The following is an 18473-nucleotide window of genomic DNA, read 5'->3' as shown; positions in this document are numbered from 1 at the left end:
GCTGTTTATTTTAGTTAATATTTAGGATACATACTAAAAACAGACCACCAAATTTATGAAGTAGCTTCACCTGGTCTCCTCAGCATCTGCATCATATGATATTCTATCACTTAAGTTCAATCATAAAATTACCTTTTACTTTCAAGAAAGCTAACCCAGAACTCATTCTATAACTTTTTTTTTTTTTTAAGAGACATTCAAAATGTTATCACATGAACTTGAAGAAACAGTTTGGATGGAATTTTTCATTTGGTGATCTACTCCTAAAGGCCTAAGAGGATTCCCCAGCATGCAGAAAATAGTTTATGAAATATGATTTTAAATATGTATTTTCCTATTTGTAGCTGAAAAGGTACCATCCAAATGAGATCTATATCTAGGAAGGTGTTGTGGTTTGAGAGGGCCCCCCCCTGGGGGGACTGAAAATGGTTTGCCTGAGAATGGCTCTTCCGATGCAGAGCTGATCAAAAGCTGCAATAATGCCTCTGTGAAATGACATATTTGATAGAATCGGAAGAGAAGGTGATTGCACAGTTAAAATTATAACTGTGAGGTAGCTGAGGGGTGTAGGGCCCCGTTGGGGCCAGGGGCCCTTTTGCCCCCCATCGGGCCCTGTCCAGCCAAGCTGGGCCCCTGGCCAAAAACATGCAGCATCCAGAGAGAGAGAGAGAGACTCCCCAGGAGTTCTCCGGCCGGCCTCACCAACTTCCCTCACTGCAGAGGAGGGGTGGTGATGGGCTGGCTAGACTCTGCCAGCCCTGGCCCAGGAGGACTCCAGGCCGGCAGCCATGACTCTGAGTCGGCAGCAGCTCAGAGCAGAGAAGCCCCTGTGAAGAAGTGGCGGCAGCTACGGCCAGGGCCGAGACTGGGCTCCTGGCCAAAGATATGCAGCCAAGACCAGAAGAATTCCAGAGAGCAAGAGAAAAACTGCCCAGAGAAGCAGAGCATGGCACAGAGCCAGACCGAGGAACACCGGAGTGTCCCGCTGGGAGAGCTTGCAACGGAGCAGAGAGAGAGAAACTTTAAGCAGTCTCGCTGCCCCTTCCCTGCCATGGAGGCGGAAGGAGGTGACTGGAGCTGAAACCGGAGCAGTAGAGAAGGGCCAAAGGGCCCACAGATGTCCTGCAAGCTAGACCAGGGTGGCCAGACCCTGAGTTTGCAGCAGCCAAAGCAGCAGAAGCAGCAGCAGCAGCAGCAACAAACTGGACGAGCAGAGAGTGTGCCTGCATCCGGGAGCTGAGTAGAGCAGAGAGAGGCCAAGCTTGGAACATTCTAGGGTAGGACTGAGCCAAAATCCTAGAACCTTTTGACCCTGGGAAGAGGGGTGGTCCCCTTGGAGAGGGATTCCCAGAGAGCAAACTCCCTGTGGAAGGAAACCTCCATGGAGCAGGGAATAAAGACTTAAAGCTTTAACTCCCTGTACTCCGTGGTAAAGACGTGGTAATAACAAGTGTTTCCCTCAAAGCCCATGGATGAACCCTCAGTGGGAGCCGAGCAGTTAGAGGCAGGGTTCTGAGGCCTAGCACTCTATAGGAGAGAGAGAGAGAAATTTTTCCAGCTATGGCAAATTGAAGCTGTAATCCTGAGAGTGAAGGACAGACTTCTTCTTCTGGACTGATATGGGGGAGATGGGTGATTTTTGTAAACACATAATTTGTCATCATAGGAAGCACTATTTAGAATTGGTGTATATATTATTCTACAGTTTCTATTCTGTTAGTAATAAATTTTGATATTATTTCCCCATGCTGAGTCTGTTCTCCCTGTGTGAAACTTCTCTCACTCTTTTAGCAGATTTGTGGGGGTTTGAAAAATTGGGCCTGGGTCAAACCACGACAGAAGGTATCTCTTACATTATCAGAGGATGAAAATTGAAAAGTTACATTCCCTATATATTTTTGGTGATTACAGCATTCATAGCAGTTGAAATGTGAAGATAAGTGTCTCTCTATTGAAATTTATTGTTAATTGAGTTTGATTTTTCAATCTTGGCTAATTGATTAACATTAATGGACCCATCTGCTGCATCAATACATGAGGAATAACAACAGTAAGAATAATCACTGTAAGAATAGTTTGAGACACTGGAAACATGATTGTTTGTGGGAGCAATTAACTTTGAGATTGTACTCTACATTGTAAAAGCTAAGCTTGTAGGTGTTTACATTTTTTGAGTCTTTATACAATTTAAAACAAACATTAATCAAATACTACTGGTGTAGTGGCTGACATAATTGTCAAATCATTGGTGAGGTACTTTTGAGAGTTTCTTTCCCACACACAGATGTGTCTTCTTAATTAACTCTAAGCTTGGTTTGCAACATCTGGCTCATATGATCAGGATGCCACGTAGAATATTAAGAGGCTCCTAGGTTAATATTTCCATGCCCTTTTCAAACACATCCAAATCTAATGAGTTTTGAATTCTGCAGAACATATGTATATGACAATCAAACCCTAAATTTACTGAATAGTTGTAATTTTTTCCCCCTTTAAAATTAATCAGTCTCTGAAATTTTACATTAGCATAGATTTAAAGCGCAATAAAAGAGCTAGTGAACTTGAAAAAGTGCTTTTTAAAGGAGTAGAGCACTTATATAGGAGACTACCTTGTTTTTAAATCTAATACAATAGTATCTGTGTAAAGAATTAAAAATTTGGACTTGTACTGAACTACTCATCTGATACAGCGTATGTTTAGCTGCTCTTGAAACTGAATGGCTTTTATTCTACTGTGATGGCTTTGGCTGGGATAGAGTTAATTTTGTTCACAATAGCTGGTATGGGGCTGTGTTTTGGATTTGTGCTGAACACAGGCATGTTTTTGTTATTGCTGAGCAGCATTTGTGCAAAGTCAAGGCCTTTCTGCTCCTCACCCCACCCCACCAGCGAGGAGGCTGGGGGTGCATGAGGAGTTGGAAGGAGACACAGCCAGGACAGCTCATCCCCAACTGACCAAAGGCATATTCCAGACCATATGACATCATACTCAGCATATCAAGCTGGAGTACAAAGGAGGAAGCAGGGGACATTCTGAGTGATGGTATTTGTCTTCCCAAGTCACCATTACACATAATAAAGCTCTGCTTTCCCATCACCAGTGTCCTGCCTGGACAATCAGGGCTGGATCTGGCCCTGGTTTCCCTCTCTGGGCTAGATTCTGATCCCTCACCAGTGGACTGATATCCCAGCCCAGCCTCAGCCTGCTGCTATACCCAGGGATGTGCCCAATACCAAAGGGCTGGGTCTGCCCTGGTGCCCCACCTGGTGCAGGGCCCTGCCCTGATAAGACCCTGGGGAGCACCTGAGGTAGCCAATGACCAGAACACAGGGAATTGCTGGCCCCAGCTGCATTTGAAATTTTGTATCTGAACACCAGCTACATACTAGTCCCTGCCTCTTTCTGCCAAAAAATACAAAGAAAACATTTTTTCTTGCAAATACATTTCTCATACGTAATTATAGTAATTAATAGGATGAACACTACGTAGCATTTTTGTACTCAGTTGATGAGAAACAGCAAGTAACTTTCTTTTAAGAACAACAGTAAACAAGTGTTTCTTTTGAAAAAGACCTGCCTATTCTCAGAAGTATGTGTTGATAAGCTCCAATTTTCATTATAGAACATGGCTGAGATATTTCCCATGTAATAATTCATAGTCTTTCAGAAGCAAACCCACTAATTAGTTGCCAAACACCTGAAGAATAACATGTACTGGAAAAAATTTTTTTTTCTTTTTTTTTCCACTAAACAGTGTAATTGAAACAACGGACAAAAATCTTACTATAGCATCATATAGCTCCCTCAGCGTTGATGAGTGAATCCTATCAGGTCCCATGGACTTATATATGTCCAGTTGGTTTAAAAGTTCCCAAATCTGATTCTTGTCCCCTAGGTGTAAGTCTGCCTTTTCCATACTTTCTCCTGCAGGAGAGGAATAGGATTCCTGAAGGCCAATTATCAATAAAGACTGAGGCAAAGAAAGCACTGAGTATTTCAGTCTTTTCTGAATCCTTTGTCACCAGAACTCCTGCACCATTCAGCAGCAAGCCTACATTTTGCCAAGTCTTCCTTTGGCAGCTGATATCCTTGTAGAAGCATTTGGTTTTGCTCTGCATGTCCCCCTGTCAGATCAATCTCTAGATGGACTTTGGCTTTTCCCATATCCGTGTAGCTGGATATTTTCTCTGTATTCTTCCCAAGTCACCTGGCCATGCTTCTACCTCTTGTGTGCTTCCTTTTGATATTTTAGTTTTGTCAGGAGCATCTTATTCACTGATGCAGGCTTCCTGACACTTGATTTCCTGCTCATTAGAATGAGTTGTTCTTGTGCATGGAGGAGGTAATCCCAGAAAATCAGTTGTCTGTCACAGAAAATAGTGAAAATCATGATACTACAGAGCTGCTTATCCCTGGTTTGCACGTGCCCAGTTTTTCATGACTCCTTTGGACAGAAGAGAAGTGAACCATTTCAAAACAAAAGCATTTCTGAAAAGGGCCTAGTCCAACAGTTAGAAAGCAGAAAGGTAGTAAAAAAACCAATGGTCATGAATTATTCAGGACCCAAATTTAAATGAAAAAGTATTCTATAATTGTAGCTGACAGGCCAAGCAGTCCTGTCAATTGTTTGCTTGCTGAGATATAGTATAGATATGAATATAGTAAGGACCAACAGAGGAAAAAGGACTCATTTTCACCAGACTGGTAGGCAAATTGTGTATACTTTCACAAAGTTGCTTTACTTTCATCTGTGCTTTAATCAAACAAGACCTAGAGATCAAAATCTGTTTGGTGTTCTTCATGTGCTCACATCAGTCAAGGGAGGCAGAGAAGCCCCTCAAAACTTTGTTCAAGGCCTCCTGAATCTAAGAAACACACAATAGTCATCAAAAGAACTTTAGGCTATGTTCTGTTTTGCATTTGCCTTGAAGCTGAAGTGCGATTTTTAAAAAAATTGGCAGCTACTTCACAAATTCTATCAATTCTAAACAAAAATGTGTTTCTAAATGCTGACTTCCTTAGACAATGATCAAGTTACTATGGCTTAAGAAGTTACTGTTCTACAACTGAACCATCATTCAACTGAACCATCATCCTCTGTTCTTTTAACTCATGTCTCTTTCAGACTCAGACTCCATTTCCTCTTTCAGCATGATGCACCTTAACTGTCAAAGGTTCTTTGACAATACTTTTTCACATGTGCTGGAGACGAACAAGTAGGTCATTTTTTAGTGTTTTCATAGCATGATGACAAATATTTTGTACCCAGGAGCACATAAAGAAGATGAGTGAGGGTACAAGGCCTAGTAAAAACATGGAGTTGTTAGGCTGAAGAATGAGATCTTATGTGCTTTCTGTCCAAGCTGTCTATACAAATGTTCTGATTTAGTCTTGTAGTGGAACTGATCTAATTGGTTGCAAAGGAATTCTGGCATCAACCAAATAGGTATGCTGCATTGACAATGTAATTACATTTTATATCGCTTTTCATGTAAGAAAATAAAGTATAAAATCTCTCTGGCTGGCATGAGGGTGTCATATTTTCTGTTTAAACTTATCAGGACAAAAGGTTGGTGATTATTTCATTATAGAGAAGGTTACAATAATTTTTCATTAAGGATGAAACTACCGACCACAGAACGTAAATGGATGATGAGTAAAGATATAAGTCTTACCTAGTGCAGGTTCCACCATTGTGACATGGATGATAATCACATATTGGAACATTGCAGTTCTCAACATTCCTCCCTCCAAGAGCCTCATCTATGATGAACAACTCTTTGTGGTTAACCTGAAAATCCCTAATGCATCCTTTATAGCCATGTATCGGCCCAGCACATCGATGAACCTCTTCATGAACAGGAACATTTCCAAGGAAGATTGATCCAAAGGTGATCTGCAGAAACAGAAAGAGAATCATCAGAAAAGAATGTGATTTGTGAAGTTACTGTAACCAATGAATGAATAATAATTGCTGATAAAGGAGATAGTAATTACTCGAAGATGGACAAAAGCTATGATACTTGCTGAAAAGATTCTTTCTAAAAAAGTGATTCTCTTTTTTAAAAACGTAATCCCTACAGAGAGAGTGGTTTAATGCATTTTCATATTTTTAAATATATGTTTCCCATGAAACACAAATTGGAATTCCCAGCCTTAATCACAACGAACATGGTAAGTTTTTCACATGGCTTCCCTCATCCTGTATGATGTGTTGTACATTCATGGTTGAGATTTGGTGCAGAAACACCAAAGCTGTAGACTTGAAGATATTTTCTTTAGTTCCTGGGACCTACAGGACCCCTATAAAATGAATACAGAAAAAAGATTTTAGGTGTTTTTTTGATGAATGACAGAAAACAGACTGCTATACTGAAGCCCAGGGGAAAAAAGGGAAATTTTCAAATTTCCAAATACCTAGAACATCCTTATAAAGGCACTAGAGAAACAACCACAACTTTTTCCAGGCTGGGACTGACCAAATCACATCAATGCTCACTATGGTAATTCCTGTTTTGCCTGACTTAAGATTCAAACCCTTGACCATCACATATAAAGCACGTATGACTCATTTAGCGCTGTGTATTCCAATCCTCAAGATCATGCCTGACTTTCTGTAATTCTGACATGGGGCTTCATCGTTCCTAAGTTTCTCTGCTAAATGTCTGTCAATTCTTAGGCATTGAAAAAAATAATTACTTTTTCATAGGTGTGTCACTAAGATGTATTTATTTGTACAATACCATCAATCCAGAAAGAGGGTGAAACCTAGACAATTCATATCAAGCAGGAGTAAACAAATGGAATAAGAAATATATCACAGCATGTGTGAAACGTGAGGGGATAATTTATAGTGAAGGGGCTCTTCAGTACCGTATTCAGATATCAACTGTAAAGAACTAGGAACAGGAGGAAAACATCACATTGATTTATCTGGAATTCACACATTTGTATGATTTTTGTTTTGCTGTGTCCTGTATTGCCTTTGTCAGTCCCGAAGCTATGTTGCTGACAATTCCAAGTGAAATTTGGAGTTACGGTGAATGTGAATACTGCCAGATATTCCTCTACTTAGTGTCTTTCATTTTGAAGGGAAAGAGAAAAACACCTGCTTCTTTTAGAGCATGGATAAAATTAAATCAGATTTTTCATGTCAGAGGAATTCAAAGACATTGACTCAGCACTTGTTGAATTAATTTCATATCACTTGACTTTATCCCCTTTCAAACAAAGCTATAAACCAGTGCAGTGAAAGACAAGATTTGTAAGTAGTGTTTGCAGACATTTTCTCTCTGCTTGTGAATCTGTTTCAAGAATTAATCAAAGTGTTGAACTGCATTATAAAGTGTCTTAAGTGATAAAGAAAAATGTTTTTAACAGTCCTCATGCAACACAATTTTTTTTACTATTGGACCTTTTTTACAAAAGCACTTACCTTGGGGGTACATTCAGTGTACCCCAGAACAACTTCAGTAGGCTCTGTTCGTTTTTTTGCATCAATGGATTTTATCATAATGTATTAGATGTTCTAACTCATGCTAGTACAGCATAATACACATTCTTTCTGTAAAGGTTACATTCTGAATTTAACTGACTTAACCAGAATATATTTTAAGGAGGCACACAGAAAGAATTCCTGTAAGTCCTGTTAATAATATAACAGCTTAATATAGCATTAAATCAAAATTTTATTTAATATACTAATATTTCAAATACTAATTTTAAAATATGCTATTTTCCTTGGAGCCTGAGTGCTAAAAACGATTAGCTTGACCAGTAATGGGAAGATATCTGCTAGTCGTTTTAGAGATGAGAAATTTCTTTTTTTTCTTTCTTTCTTCGATTGTGTACTTTCTAAAGAAAATAGGGGCTCTGGGAGATTAGGAGCAGATCTGCAAAGTGTAATAGTCATGAGGATGCGACATTCATAATAGATACCATGCAAGGGAAGAAATTCTTTTACAAACCAGTGGTGCATACTGTGAGTTGCACAGCATGATTAGCATCTCTACAGGTAACCGGCCTGCCTTCTGGTGAACAAACTTATAAAGCAAGCTGCCAATCACAGTTTAAATTCTCAAGTCTAAAAACATTTTAAATATATCATGCAGAAATAATCTTGTGAGGAAAGAATGCGTAACAAAGAGAGGCAATAACATGGAGACAAAGAATAACAGAAAAAAATCAAGATTTGGGAAATCTACCTATTGACCATTTAGAATGAGTCTTCTGATACCAGTTTCAAAATGGAGACTCATGTTTTTGCAATACTATTCAGAAGTGAAGTCCTAGCAAGAATTCTGAAATCAGGTTAAATCACTGATAATCATAACTGTCTTCCACTAGACAATGTGGCTTGCAACTAGAAAGTAACTAGAATTACTGCTTAGCAATATGTTAATTGTTTCTAACACCATGGCCTTAGGTAAACGACATCGCTTATATATTTTTCCCTTTCATACCATCAGTGGCCTTTCCATGGACTTTGGGCAGCTGAAATAGAAGTTTGAGAGTTAGGTAAACTTAAGAAATAAGTGGAAATAGTATGGATGCTTGATGTGAAAAAACATATTAAAGAGAAACTAAGTACATTTAATGATAACTGAAGAGGAGTTTTTTAGTTAGAATACCTCCTGTCCTTTGAAAATAATGAAGTACATATGTTGATAAAATGTTCAAAGCATATAGCTGTTTTTTGGTGTCTTTCAGACTGACCTGAGATGCTTGAGGTGAGAAAGAGAGTCTGTGCTGTACAGGAGGATTTCCATCTGCAGCCATTTCAATCAGACAGTAACCTTCAGGACTGCTCACAGGCAACATGTAGCTGGAAGGAAACAGATCTCATTACTGTTTGTGCTGTTAACCACAGAGTATTCAAACCTCTCACAACAAAGGCAAAGTGAAAAAGATGCTTATGCCTCCATAAAGGATGACAATCTTTGGAAAATTTAATTCCAGTTTCATGGCTACTTGAACTACCCAGGAGACAGAAGATGTAAGTTTCTTCTACTTATGTCTCTCTTCTATTTGCTTTCTTACTGTTCTTGATTCTAGTGTTTTAAATGTATACAGAGACAAAGAAGAAAGAGATCTTTAAATACATAGGTGGCTATTGATAAATTTTAAGTGCTAACTGCAGCTGACATATGGTCTCCCTAGTATGGAGAGCTGTTGGACAAGTAACATCAATGTTGAATGATGTTGAACAGCCTAGGTTGAAATTTCCTTTTCCTACCCTAGAGGGGAAACAGAAATGGAATAAAGAATGAAAGGCTGCATATCTCTGAGCAGAAAAATTACACTGTGATCTAGTTATCACTACTTGGAAAGCGTGTTGTTAAGGTAAACTCTGGTACTGAGCTTCATAGATAAAGAAGAATATAAGGTTAAGGGAATTTGTGAAGTAAATACTGGTGAATATTCAATAAAACACTGAAAATTCTTCAGCTTCTTTTCATGATGAGATCTGATAAAATGTTATTAATATTATCACCAATAAAAATTCAACCCCAAAAGGATGATTTTAAGAAATACTGATTTTTTACTTAGAAAGGAAATTTGCACAAACATTATCACAGCAAATGCTGAATAGGACAATAGCAGTCCATAGATTCTTTAAAACTGACCTTTGCTATTTCTGTAGAAATGCTTTTGAATTCCACTTGGCTTCTGTTTCAATTTTTATGTACTTTCAAAGAGAATGTGTTGGGTCCCTTTTTGGGAAGGATGTTAAGGTTTGCTGACCACATGTACTCTGCACAGGAAACTGCTCAGTCAAATCCATATAACAGGGTTTCCAGAGTAAGGCTTTTAACAAGAACAATGTTATATCTTTGTGTAATATTTCACAAATGTTACACAACAGACTTTACAAAATATTCTGAAAAAAAAAATTAAACACTTATATCACCTGCCAAATTTTCTATTTTTTTTTGTTAGTTGAATAAATGGTAAAGGACAATGACAAGAATCTCATAAATTAGTTCATGTTGAAATAGATGAATTTTTATTTTAGACCACAGGTATATGAAAGAATTAAAATATTTTAAAACCCATTATGTTCCACACACTAGAAGCATATATTGCTAATCATAGGAATGACCTCAGAATTGACAAGGACAAATTTACTCCTAGAGAAATCACGTAAAGACATACCATACTCTCAAATGCCTACTTTTTTATATATCACCACCTGGTTGGTTGTGTGCAGCTGCTGTAGCATGATTTATCCCTGGTTATGCCTTGAGCTTTGTTTTTCTGCTCCTGTGTCTAAAGTCTTTCTGTTTTATCCTCCTGTCTGTAGATTCATTATGAAATTTGGAGTTTCAGTTTTCACTTCTGAAGTTACTGGGAACATTGTGTTGACATAAATGGATATAGTATTAGGTCCCTAGTGAATATTTATAAATTCACTGCAGTGCAGTTATTTCTGAGTGAGCAGCACAAAACCGGTATGTCTACTAACACAAGTCTCATAGCCAGTATACATCTACATCAGCTGCTGATGCACTCACATTAATAAATCCTACCTTTGCAATAGTTATATCACTCCTGGTTTCAGAGATAAATCAGTCAATACCAACTCATTGACTTTTTACTGTGTTCTGCTGCGTGGGGTTGAAATGTGCTAAATTATTTCATCTTGGTAAGTATGCAAAACTTTTCTTATTTTTGAATCTTTCTTTTGAAGCTCTGAGATATTTGAATGGTGTCTTCTATTATCCCCTTTTGAAATGTGATCTAGACTCATGGACTATTAAAATAAGTTTGAAATATATTCATTTGTATTTATTATTTTAGATTGAAAGAGGAGCCAGGCCTAAAAGAGTTAACTGAGATATCTCGGCCTGCTAAGAAACCCCAATATCTGTTTTGCTAGAAGAACATTTTAGGAGCACTGGTTAATATCATGTTCTGTTCTGCTCACTGGACCAAAGGCCGCCTTATAGAAAGAATAGGATTAGTACACACATAGTAATAAATTAGGTAAACTAGATGTTTGAATAAGATATAGAAGGCCCAGAGCCAGGATTTTGCAAGCTTGAAGAATTCAGGTCACCTAATCGAATAGGTCAAATTGAGGAAGACGTCCATGGCAACCACCAGAGGGATGAAGGCTTGAGGAGAAGACTCCCACAGTAGAATGACTCCGCCCAGGGACTAGCCTACTTATTAATATGTATGTTTAATGATGTAACAATGTATCTAAAGTGTATAAAATGGCTTGGTTTTGCACTTTCAAGTCGAGCAAGTTTGACCAGTGCGAGCTGGCTTGCTCCCAACGTTGAATAAACAAATACCTTGCTGCTTAAAGATGCAAAAGTCTCTGAGCAGTTCTTCATACCAGATTTTTTGGCATCAGGTTAAAATTATTTTTTTTTCTAAACAACCCCTTACATCATATACTATAATAGTCCAGCCCACAAAGAAAAAAAGTTTAAGTGATGTGGCAAAGTTAATAAAGAAGAATGTTCACCTAATGAAAAAGAAAAGAACCATATGATCTATGTAAGTTTGACAATCTTCAAGCAATTAACCATCCAAGTCAAATTCAGCATTGTAAATTTTGTCTGGTATTCACACATTCTCACTGTTTTGCACACACAATTTCCCTTGTTTTGATCTTTTGCTAGAGAAAAAAAAATGGAAAATTAAAAACCTAATTTAGGTGCCACTAAAATAAACCTTAAAGATTGCTTGATGTTGACATGGTCTTCACTGATGTATCTTTATGTAGACAAGCCCAAGTATCATAAATCCATATAGATAATAACACAGTCACCCCTACTCAGGCATAAGTTTAAAGAAATATTTCAGAAAAAAAGAGAATCCACTTTAAAAAGCCCCAGTATCTACAAACAGCAGCTATTTTGGTCATTGGGTCTTGACTTCACGAGAGACACAGAGTTGCCTTTTTTTTTTTTTTTTTTTTGGTATGCAGCAATGAACTCTCAAAGAGCAGCACTGATTTATTTGATGTCAGTCAGTAGATTAGTGACTGAGTTCTGAGAATAAAACCACAGACCACAAGCAGCAGCCTACTGCCCTGTATTCTAGAGTACATGTTTAGGAATGCTGCCACTGCTTTCTTCAGCATCTGATCCTTTCTCTGTAAGGATTTCCAAAGAAGTCATACTTGAAATTTCTCTCTGTCTTATGTCATAGAAAGGAAAAACTCATTTGAAATATGAACAAAATGAATATTTTTCATGCTTACATTACCACAAAATTAGGACTGTTTGAATTTGCCAGATTACTTAAATATGCTTAGAATAGCTTTAAGAAAGCAACAGAGCATGGAAAATTACTGTCCAAAAGACAGTTTTCTTAGAAAATTATGAAAATAATGAAAAATGGCAATTAAACTGTAAATCCTGTCTCTGTCTTTATTATACCTTTTAAATCCACAAAGTGCTACAATATAGACATATGCAAAACATAATCATATTAGTTTTTTAAAACAATGATGGAAAAAAGAATGCACTTGAAATATTTTGTGGCAGAAATTACCTGAATTAAAATGCCACTTATCTTTCTCTAACATGATAATATTTTTCTTATAATCTATGTTTAAATCTGTCTTACTCGTGCAACTGAATAAATGCAGTTATATTATTTCATGCATCTCGTAAAAGATTGAAATCCATTATCCACATTAGAAAAGAAAAAAATGGAACTGATGATTTATTCTCTTGACATTTTTTCTTTATTTTTCTAATTAACCTTATATTATGAGATACTGACCTCACATTAAGAACACCTGAGATGAAAGTGGCTAATCACTGACATCTTTTAATTTTGAAGTATTTTTAGTTCAATTGTGATTTTTCACTCGTTTAGATGCTGAAGGCATTTCAGTCCATCTGCCTCACATCTCAGTGGTTGTGTTCAAAGCCAGCATATTTTTTCCTCCAGAGACAGTGACAGGAGAGAATGCAATATGATTCCTATGGCAGGATAACTTTGTCAGGCACCAAAACTGTAATTCATGCACATCACATTCATAATGATATAAAAAGGATTAACAGAGGAGTAAAGAATTGGGTGTGTGGGGAGTAGTTATGGGAAATGTGTGTGTATGTAGGATGTATGGCAATGTTATGCACAATAATCTAAGTATGTCTGGAGCCTTGTGGAGCCCAGCCTGTTCCTGTAGATGCTAAGGTATAGGCCTGATGTAGTCAAATATATATTTCCAAAAATTTGAAATAAGATGTTCAGCCTTCTTATTTTTATTTATCTAAGAATAACATGATTTTTTTCACAGCTGCTGTGGCTTTTATATAAACTCATTAAGAACAAGAACTACAAAGGCTTTACAATTTACAAAAGACTCATGGACCTCAACAGGTGCAAACCAGAAATTACATACAGTGATTAATGTCATCACTAGTTACCTCTTGATTAATTCTGTGCATGAACACCACGTTTCTAACCAAGTGCAATGTTTACCTCACACACTCATGACACAATTTTGGATATTAAGTATTGGATCAATTTAGGTCTGGAAATTATATTCAAAGAAATCCTCTTACGTTAGCTAAGATAAGGGCACTTCTAAATCAAATGTCACCTGATATGATCTTGCTCAAGTAAATGTTTTAGCTTAAATTGTCACAGCTACTTCTCCAGGTGGAAATACAATCATACTTTTTTCCTTTCAAGCTAGTCACCAGATGGCACTAAAGGAGCACAGTAGAAAGCACGAATGCAAAATTCATACTAATGTCTCTTCTAATAATAGGAAAGACTGACTTAAGCCCTAATTGATAGCATGATTGTTTCAGCTTCCAGTTTATATCAAGGGAAACACACTAAAGTATCTTAAACTGATTACATATTTGACAGTATGGATGAGAATAGGTCAGGAGACTGGAACTTCTGGAAGACTTTTAACTGCTTTCATGCATTATAATTACCTAATGTAATAATGTAAAAATTGTACATTCATGGTTATGTAAACATGCTTAAGAAAATGTAGTTTATGGCAATTATATTCTCTCTATAGTGCTGTAGGTGCAGCTGTATTTCTAACAGATTAAGGAGAGGCATAGCGGAATTAAAATGTCAGATCAGCAGGTATAAAACCCCCCAAGCAATTATAAAGAGAACCTTTGTTCTTATCCAAGCTAAATTATCATAGTAAGACTGATTCTGAACAAAGATCTTAACACTGTTAGCAGACCAGGGTTTCTGGTCTTCTGAAAATTTATTAGAAAGTAGTTACACTACTGTCCATTTTATAATGTCACAAACAGAGGATTACACTTGGAACTATTTGCTATTTTTCACCTTACAAGCTGACAAACACTAGCCTGTCTTAACGGGTCAACAAAGAAAAAATCCCCACAAAATTCCCTTTGTAAGTATTGATATTAAAGACACAATATAAAATGACTGCTGCAAAACACTGAAACAGTGGCTTCATTTACACCCTTGATTAACCAGAGCAGTTGTCAAGGGAACATCTAACCAACTGTCAAGTAATACAGGGGATTTTTGAAGAACAGCGATTTTACTTTTGGCTGAGCACATTCAATTCACAAGTGTGAAAATCTGTACAGTGCCTTACAGTTTTAATAATCTCTTGGTACTTTTTTTCTGAAATTTTTACACTTACTACTTTTTTTTCCCCTTAAAAATATATTTTTTAGAATTCCATTATTATGAAAAACATACCTTATCTTCCCAAAATTAACTTTAGCATACTGCTTCCATGGAAATGTCTCTTTACCTTCTTCTAGTTCAGTAAGGTAAAATTTTGTTATTTCTTACCAATTTCAAGTGCAATATCAAGAAGTGACAATTACAAAAATGAATGCTCTATTTTATGTCTGACATTTTATTTGAAATCAATGAAACATCTGTCATAACCTCCAGCCATTCAAAATCAAATGTCAGGTTTTCTAATTGCCATAAACTGACCAAACACTACAAGCATACCAGTAGGGGAGAAAGGGAGAGAGAAATGAAGACAAAGGAGGGAAGTAGATAAAAACAAGGAATATGAAAAATCCCAAATTATTTTGACCTCTAAAGTATCTTGCAGCAATCCCTTGACACCCTTGTCTTTAAGAAAAATTAAAAAAAAAACACACACAAAAAGAGGTGTGTAAACTTTGGGAACACATTTGTGGATGATAAACTCCCAGCTGACCCTGAACTTGTTCAAACCTTGCTGCTGGATGTGCATAAATCTCTAGGTCCTGATGGGACTCATCCCAGAGTACGGAAATGTCTGGCCAGTGTCATCACAGGACCTCTCTTAATCATTTGTCAATGATCTTGGGAGTCTAGAGAAGTCCCAGTTGACTGGAAGCTGGCAAATGTCTCAGAATGTTCAAGAAGGGAAAGAAGGAAGACCTTGTTAATTACAGATCTGTCAATCTTACTTCAGTGCCTGGTAAAATTACAGGGGAGGTAGTTCTGGGAGTTATTGAAAGACCCCCAAAAGACAACACAGTCATTGGTCACAGCCAGCATGGGTTCATGAGGGTCTGGCATCACCAACTTAATTCCTTTTTATCATAGAATCATAGAATCAATCGATTTGGAAAAGACCTCCGAGGTCATCTTGATCCAACACTGCCGTGGTTCCAGACCATGGCACTAAGTGCCACATCCAGTCTCATCTTAAAAACCTCTAAGGACGGTGAACCCACCACCTCCCTCGGCAGCCCATTCTAATGTCTGATTACTCTCTCTGTAAAAAATTTCTTCCTAATATCCAACTTAAACCTCTCCTGGCAAAGCTTAAGATCGTGCCCTCTTATCCTACTGCTGGTTGCCTGGGAGAAGACACCGATGCCCACCTGGCTACAACCTCCTTTCAGGGAGTTGTAGAGCGTGATGATTCTATGATTCTATTAGAGTGTGTCCAGGGTAAATTGACCAAGATAGTGAAAGACCTTGAGGGCAAGACTTACAAAGAGTGTCTGAGGTCATTTGACTTGTTCATCTTGAAGAAGAGAAAGCTGAGGAGTGACCTCAGTTTGTTCCAAACTGCAATTTCAAAATTCTGCTTAATGCTTCAAATGAAAAGAGTTACGTAAAGGACCATCTAAAACCCCCTGAAACTTGACTTTTTAGAGCATCAACCCAGTTATGTTATAGTTGACTTTGAAAATATTCTAAAACATTGCATTTTCTCTTTCTTCATTGTGATTCCAACCAAGGAAACATAAAAAAAAAGATCTATATACCTGTTGCTTGAACATAGTTACACAGTTTTATGGGGATACCAATCTTAGGCACCCCTTTCAACATCAATTTCCTTTTAAATCAAATGTTTCTTATTTGCATTTGCCTCCTTTTCCCCCATTTTTCCACAAAAATCTTTAAAAAAATCTTCAAAAAAATCTTCAACTAGCTTAATTTGCTGTACATTTGGAGAACACCATTCATCAAAATTCTGACTTTGAAAATGCCATTGCAGTTTTTCCTGGACCTTCTGAAAACAGGCCAACTTCTAGAAAACTGTAACAAGTGACAATGGACTCATGTTATTACAGATGGGAAAAAATACGTCTTCCTATTATCCAGGAAGAATAATAGCAACCTTACTTGACTGTCATACTGAAACGCTGAGCCTTCTCCAGTCACACATATATCAAGCTATAAGAAATAAAGAATCCATAAGAGAACAACTCTTGTTGTCTTTCCCTTATTAACATGCTTTGAGAAAATATATCAAAACAAACTCACAAAATTTCAAACCTGTTTACCATGTTTACTTCCATATTACCCAGTTTTAAATTGAAAAAATCTGTCAGTTTGACACTGACTTTTTTGCCATTATTTTGTGAGACAGAACCTTTTTATGTTGAAAGGTATTAAAAAATAAAGTATTTATTCTGCTCTTCGATTCCCATGGCATTTTCTTTGATTTAGAGATAATATAATAAAGATTTACCAGAAATTGACTTGATGTAAATCATCATCTTTCTCCCAGCTGGCTAATCGAAATCTACCCTGTTTCATTTTGAAACCATTCCCCCTTGTCCCCTACATGCCCATATAAAAAAGTCCCTCTTTTCTCTTTTTGCTATGGGGGTGCTAGTAGAATTGAATAGCATAAGAAGAAGAAATAAACTTTGTCTTGACAAATATTGCTTCCTTTGCACAGAAGAATTTCTTTACTTAATGTTGGTGTACAGTCTTTCATACATTATACAGAATCTAGAAAACTCCCAGAAACTCATGTTTTTGTATAAGCACATTAGTAGCTGAAATGTTAATACCTACCTTAGGTGAAACAGATACTGTTTATGCTAGGTTCGACTTAGCTTGGTTTATGCCTCACTTACTTGGACTGCTGGTCCAACAGTCAAGTTTATGATCCTTCAGTAGATTGGTTAATGGGACTCTTTCTGTTGCATATATTGCCAAGCATACTACAGGCAGCATGCTCCCAAGGGTCATTTACTTCAATGTAATGCTTTTCTACAACATATATATTTTATGAATCATGACTTTAAAGATATGTGTTCTCAGACTGGATCCTTAAAGGAAAGTGTAAATTCTGTTCTTAATCATATCTCTGCAATTCCACTGACTTCACAGTGACTTCACTGGTGTAAACACAATACATCAATGCACTATGACAACCAGCTGACAGACTGTGACATCTCCATTTCACACAGGCAAAAATGGGAATAACTTAAAGATACTGGAAGAATCAGTACTAACATTTATGCAGAGTTTTAAAGTTACAACAAAATTTAATAGTTACCATAATCATTACCATAATAATTCTTATCATTATTCATTACCATGACAGTATTGGAAGAACAGATTGTTACAAAATTAATCCTGGCAGTAGGCCCCCTAGAAAAACCTTATATTCTAATCTAAGTTTCAGGACAACACGGTTTTATGTAGAAGAATGCAGAATATGTACTGTGATTGTGTTTATGTACTGACTATTCTCTGCTGGATCATAGTAGTCTCCTTAGTGTATTTTTTGGGTTTTTCTTTCTGTTTGATGAACTCATGGAACCACTCATTTTTGCTGTGGATAAAAACCCCTGTGTTTTTAAACCCAGTAATCCCCTTCGAGGCTGAATACAGTTGCTCTCTCCTGTTTCTAACTGCATTGCCTCAGGTTCATGTACCAACTGGGTATTTGCTGCACCTGAACAAGGTTGTTTTAATTTTCATTATGGCTACCTTTAACTTTTCTTTGAGTCTACATTATATCAAAGGGAAATACTTCTACTCTTCTATGTTTTGGTGCTCCAGAGATGAGCATTCCTCAGGGAAGGTGCTTGCAGTCTTTTGCGCAACTCTTCCTTACCCTCTCATTACTTCTCTAATTAACTGATTTTTAATATAGATGTAGTTTCATTCAAGAAATTTTATTAAAACTTATATAACAACAGAAAGGAAAGTTTTCTTCCTCTTTCAGTAAAAAGCCTCCAGTTAAAGCCTATGCAACAACTAATACAAAATATGGAAGACATGGAAATTCAGC

At 37.1% G+C, this 18473-nt stretch overlaps 1 protein-coding gene and 1 long non-coding RNA gene across 2 annotated transcripts in view; one reads left to right on the top strand and one right to left on the bottom strand.

Moving 5' to 3' along the window:
• The window catches only part of EYS (eyes shut homolog), an 863631-nt gene that overhangs the window by 108818 nt on the left and 736340 nt on the right, over positions 1-18473 (bottom strand). The window contains exons 40-41 of the mRNA XM_064650232.1: positions 8717-8825; positions 5677-5897 (exon numbers count right to left, since the gene is read on the bottom strand). Coding sequence (XP_064506302.1) covers positions 5677-5897; positions 8717-8825 — 330 coding nt within the window. The remainder of the gene's footprint in view (positions 1-5676; positions 5898-8716; positions 8826-18473) is intronic.
• On the top strand, positions 420-11627 carry LOC135411978 (uncharacterized). Its single transcript, XR_010429413.1, has 3 exons — positions 420-1277; positions 8711-8996; positions 10802-11627. It is a non-coding gene; the product is annotated as an uncharacterized LOC135411978 (long non-coding RNA).

This window comes from Pseudopipra pipra, chromosome 3, assembly GCF_036250125.1.
Source record: "Pseudopipra pipra isolate bDixPip1 chromosome 3, bDixPip1.hap1, whole genome shotgun sequence".
NCBI classification, from domain to species: domain Eukaryota; kingdom Metazoa; phylum Chordata; class Aves; order Passeriformes; family Pipridae; genus Pseudopipra; species Pseudopipra pipra.
The sequence above is the reverse complement of the archived record's forward strand: the minus strand, read 5'-3'. Positions and strand labels throughout refer to the sequence as shown.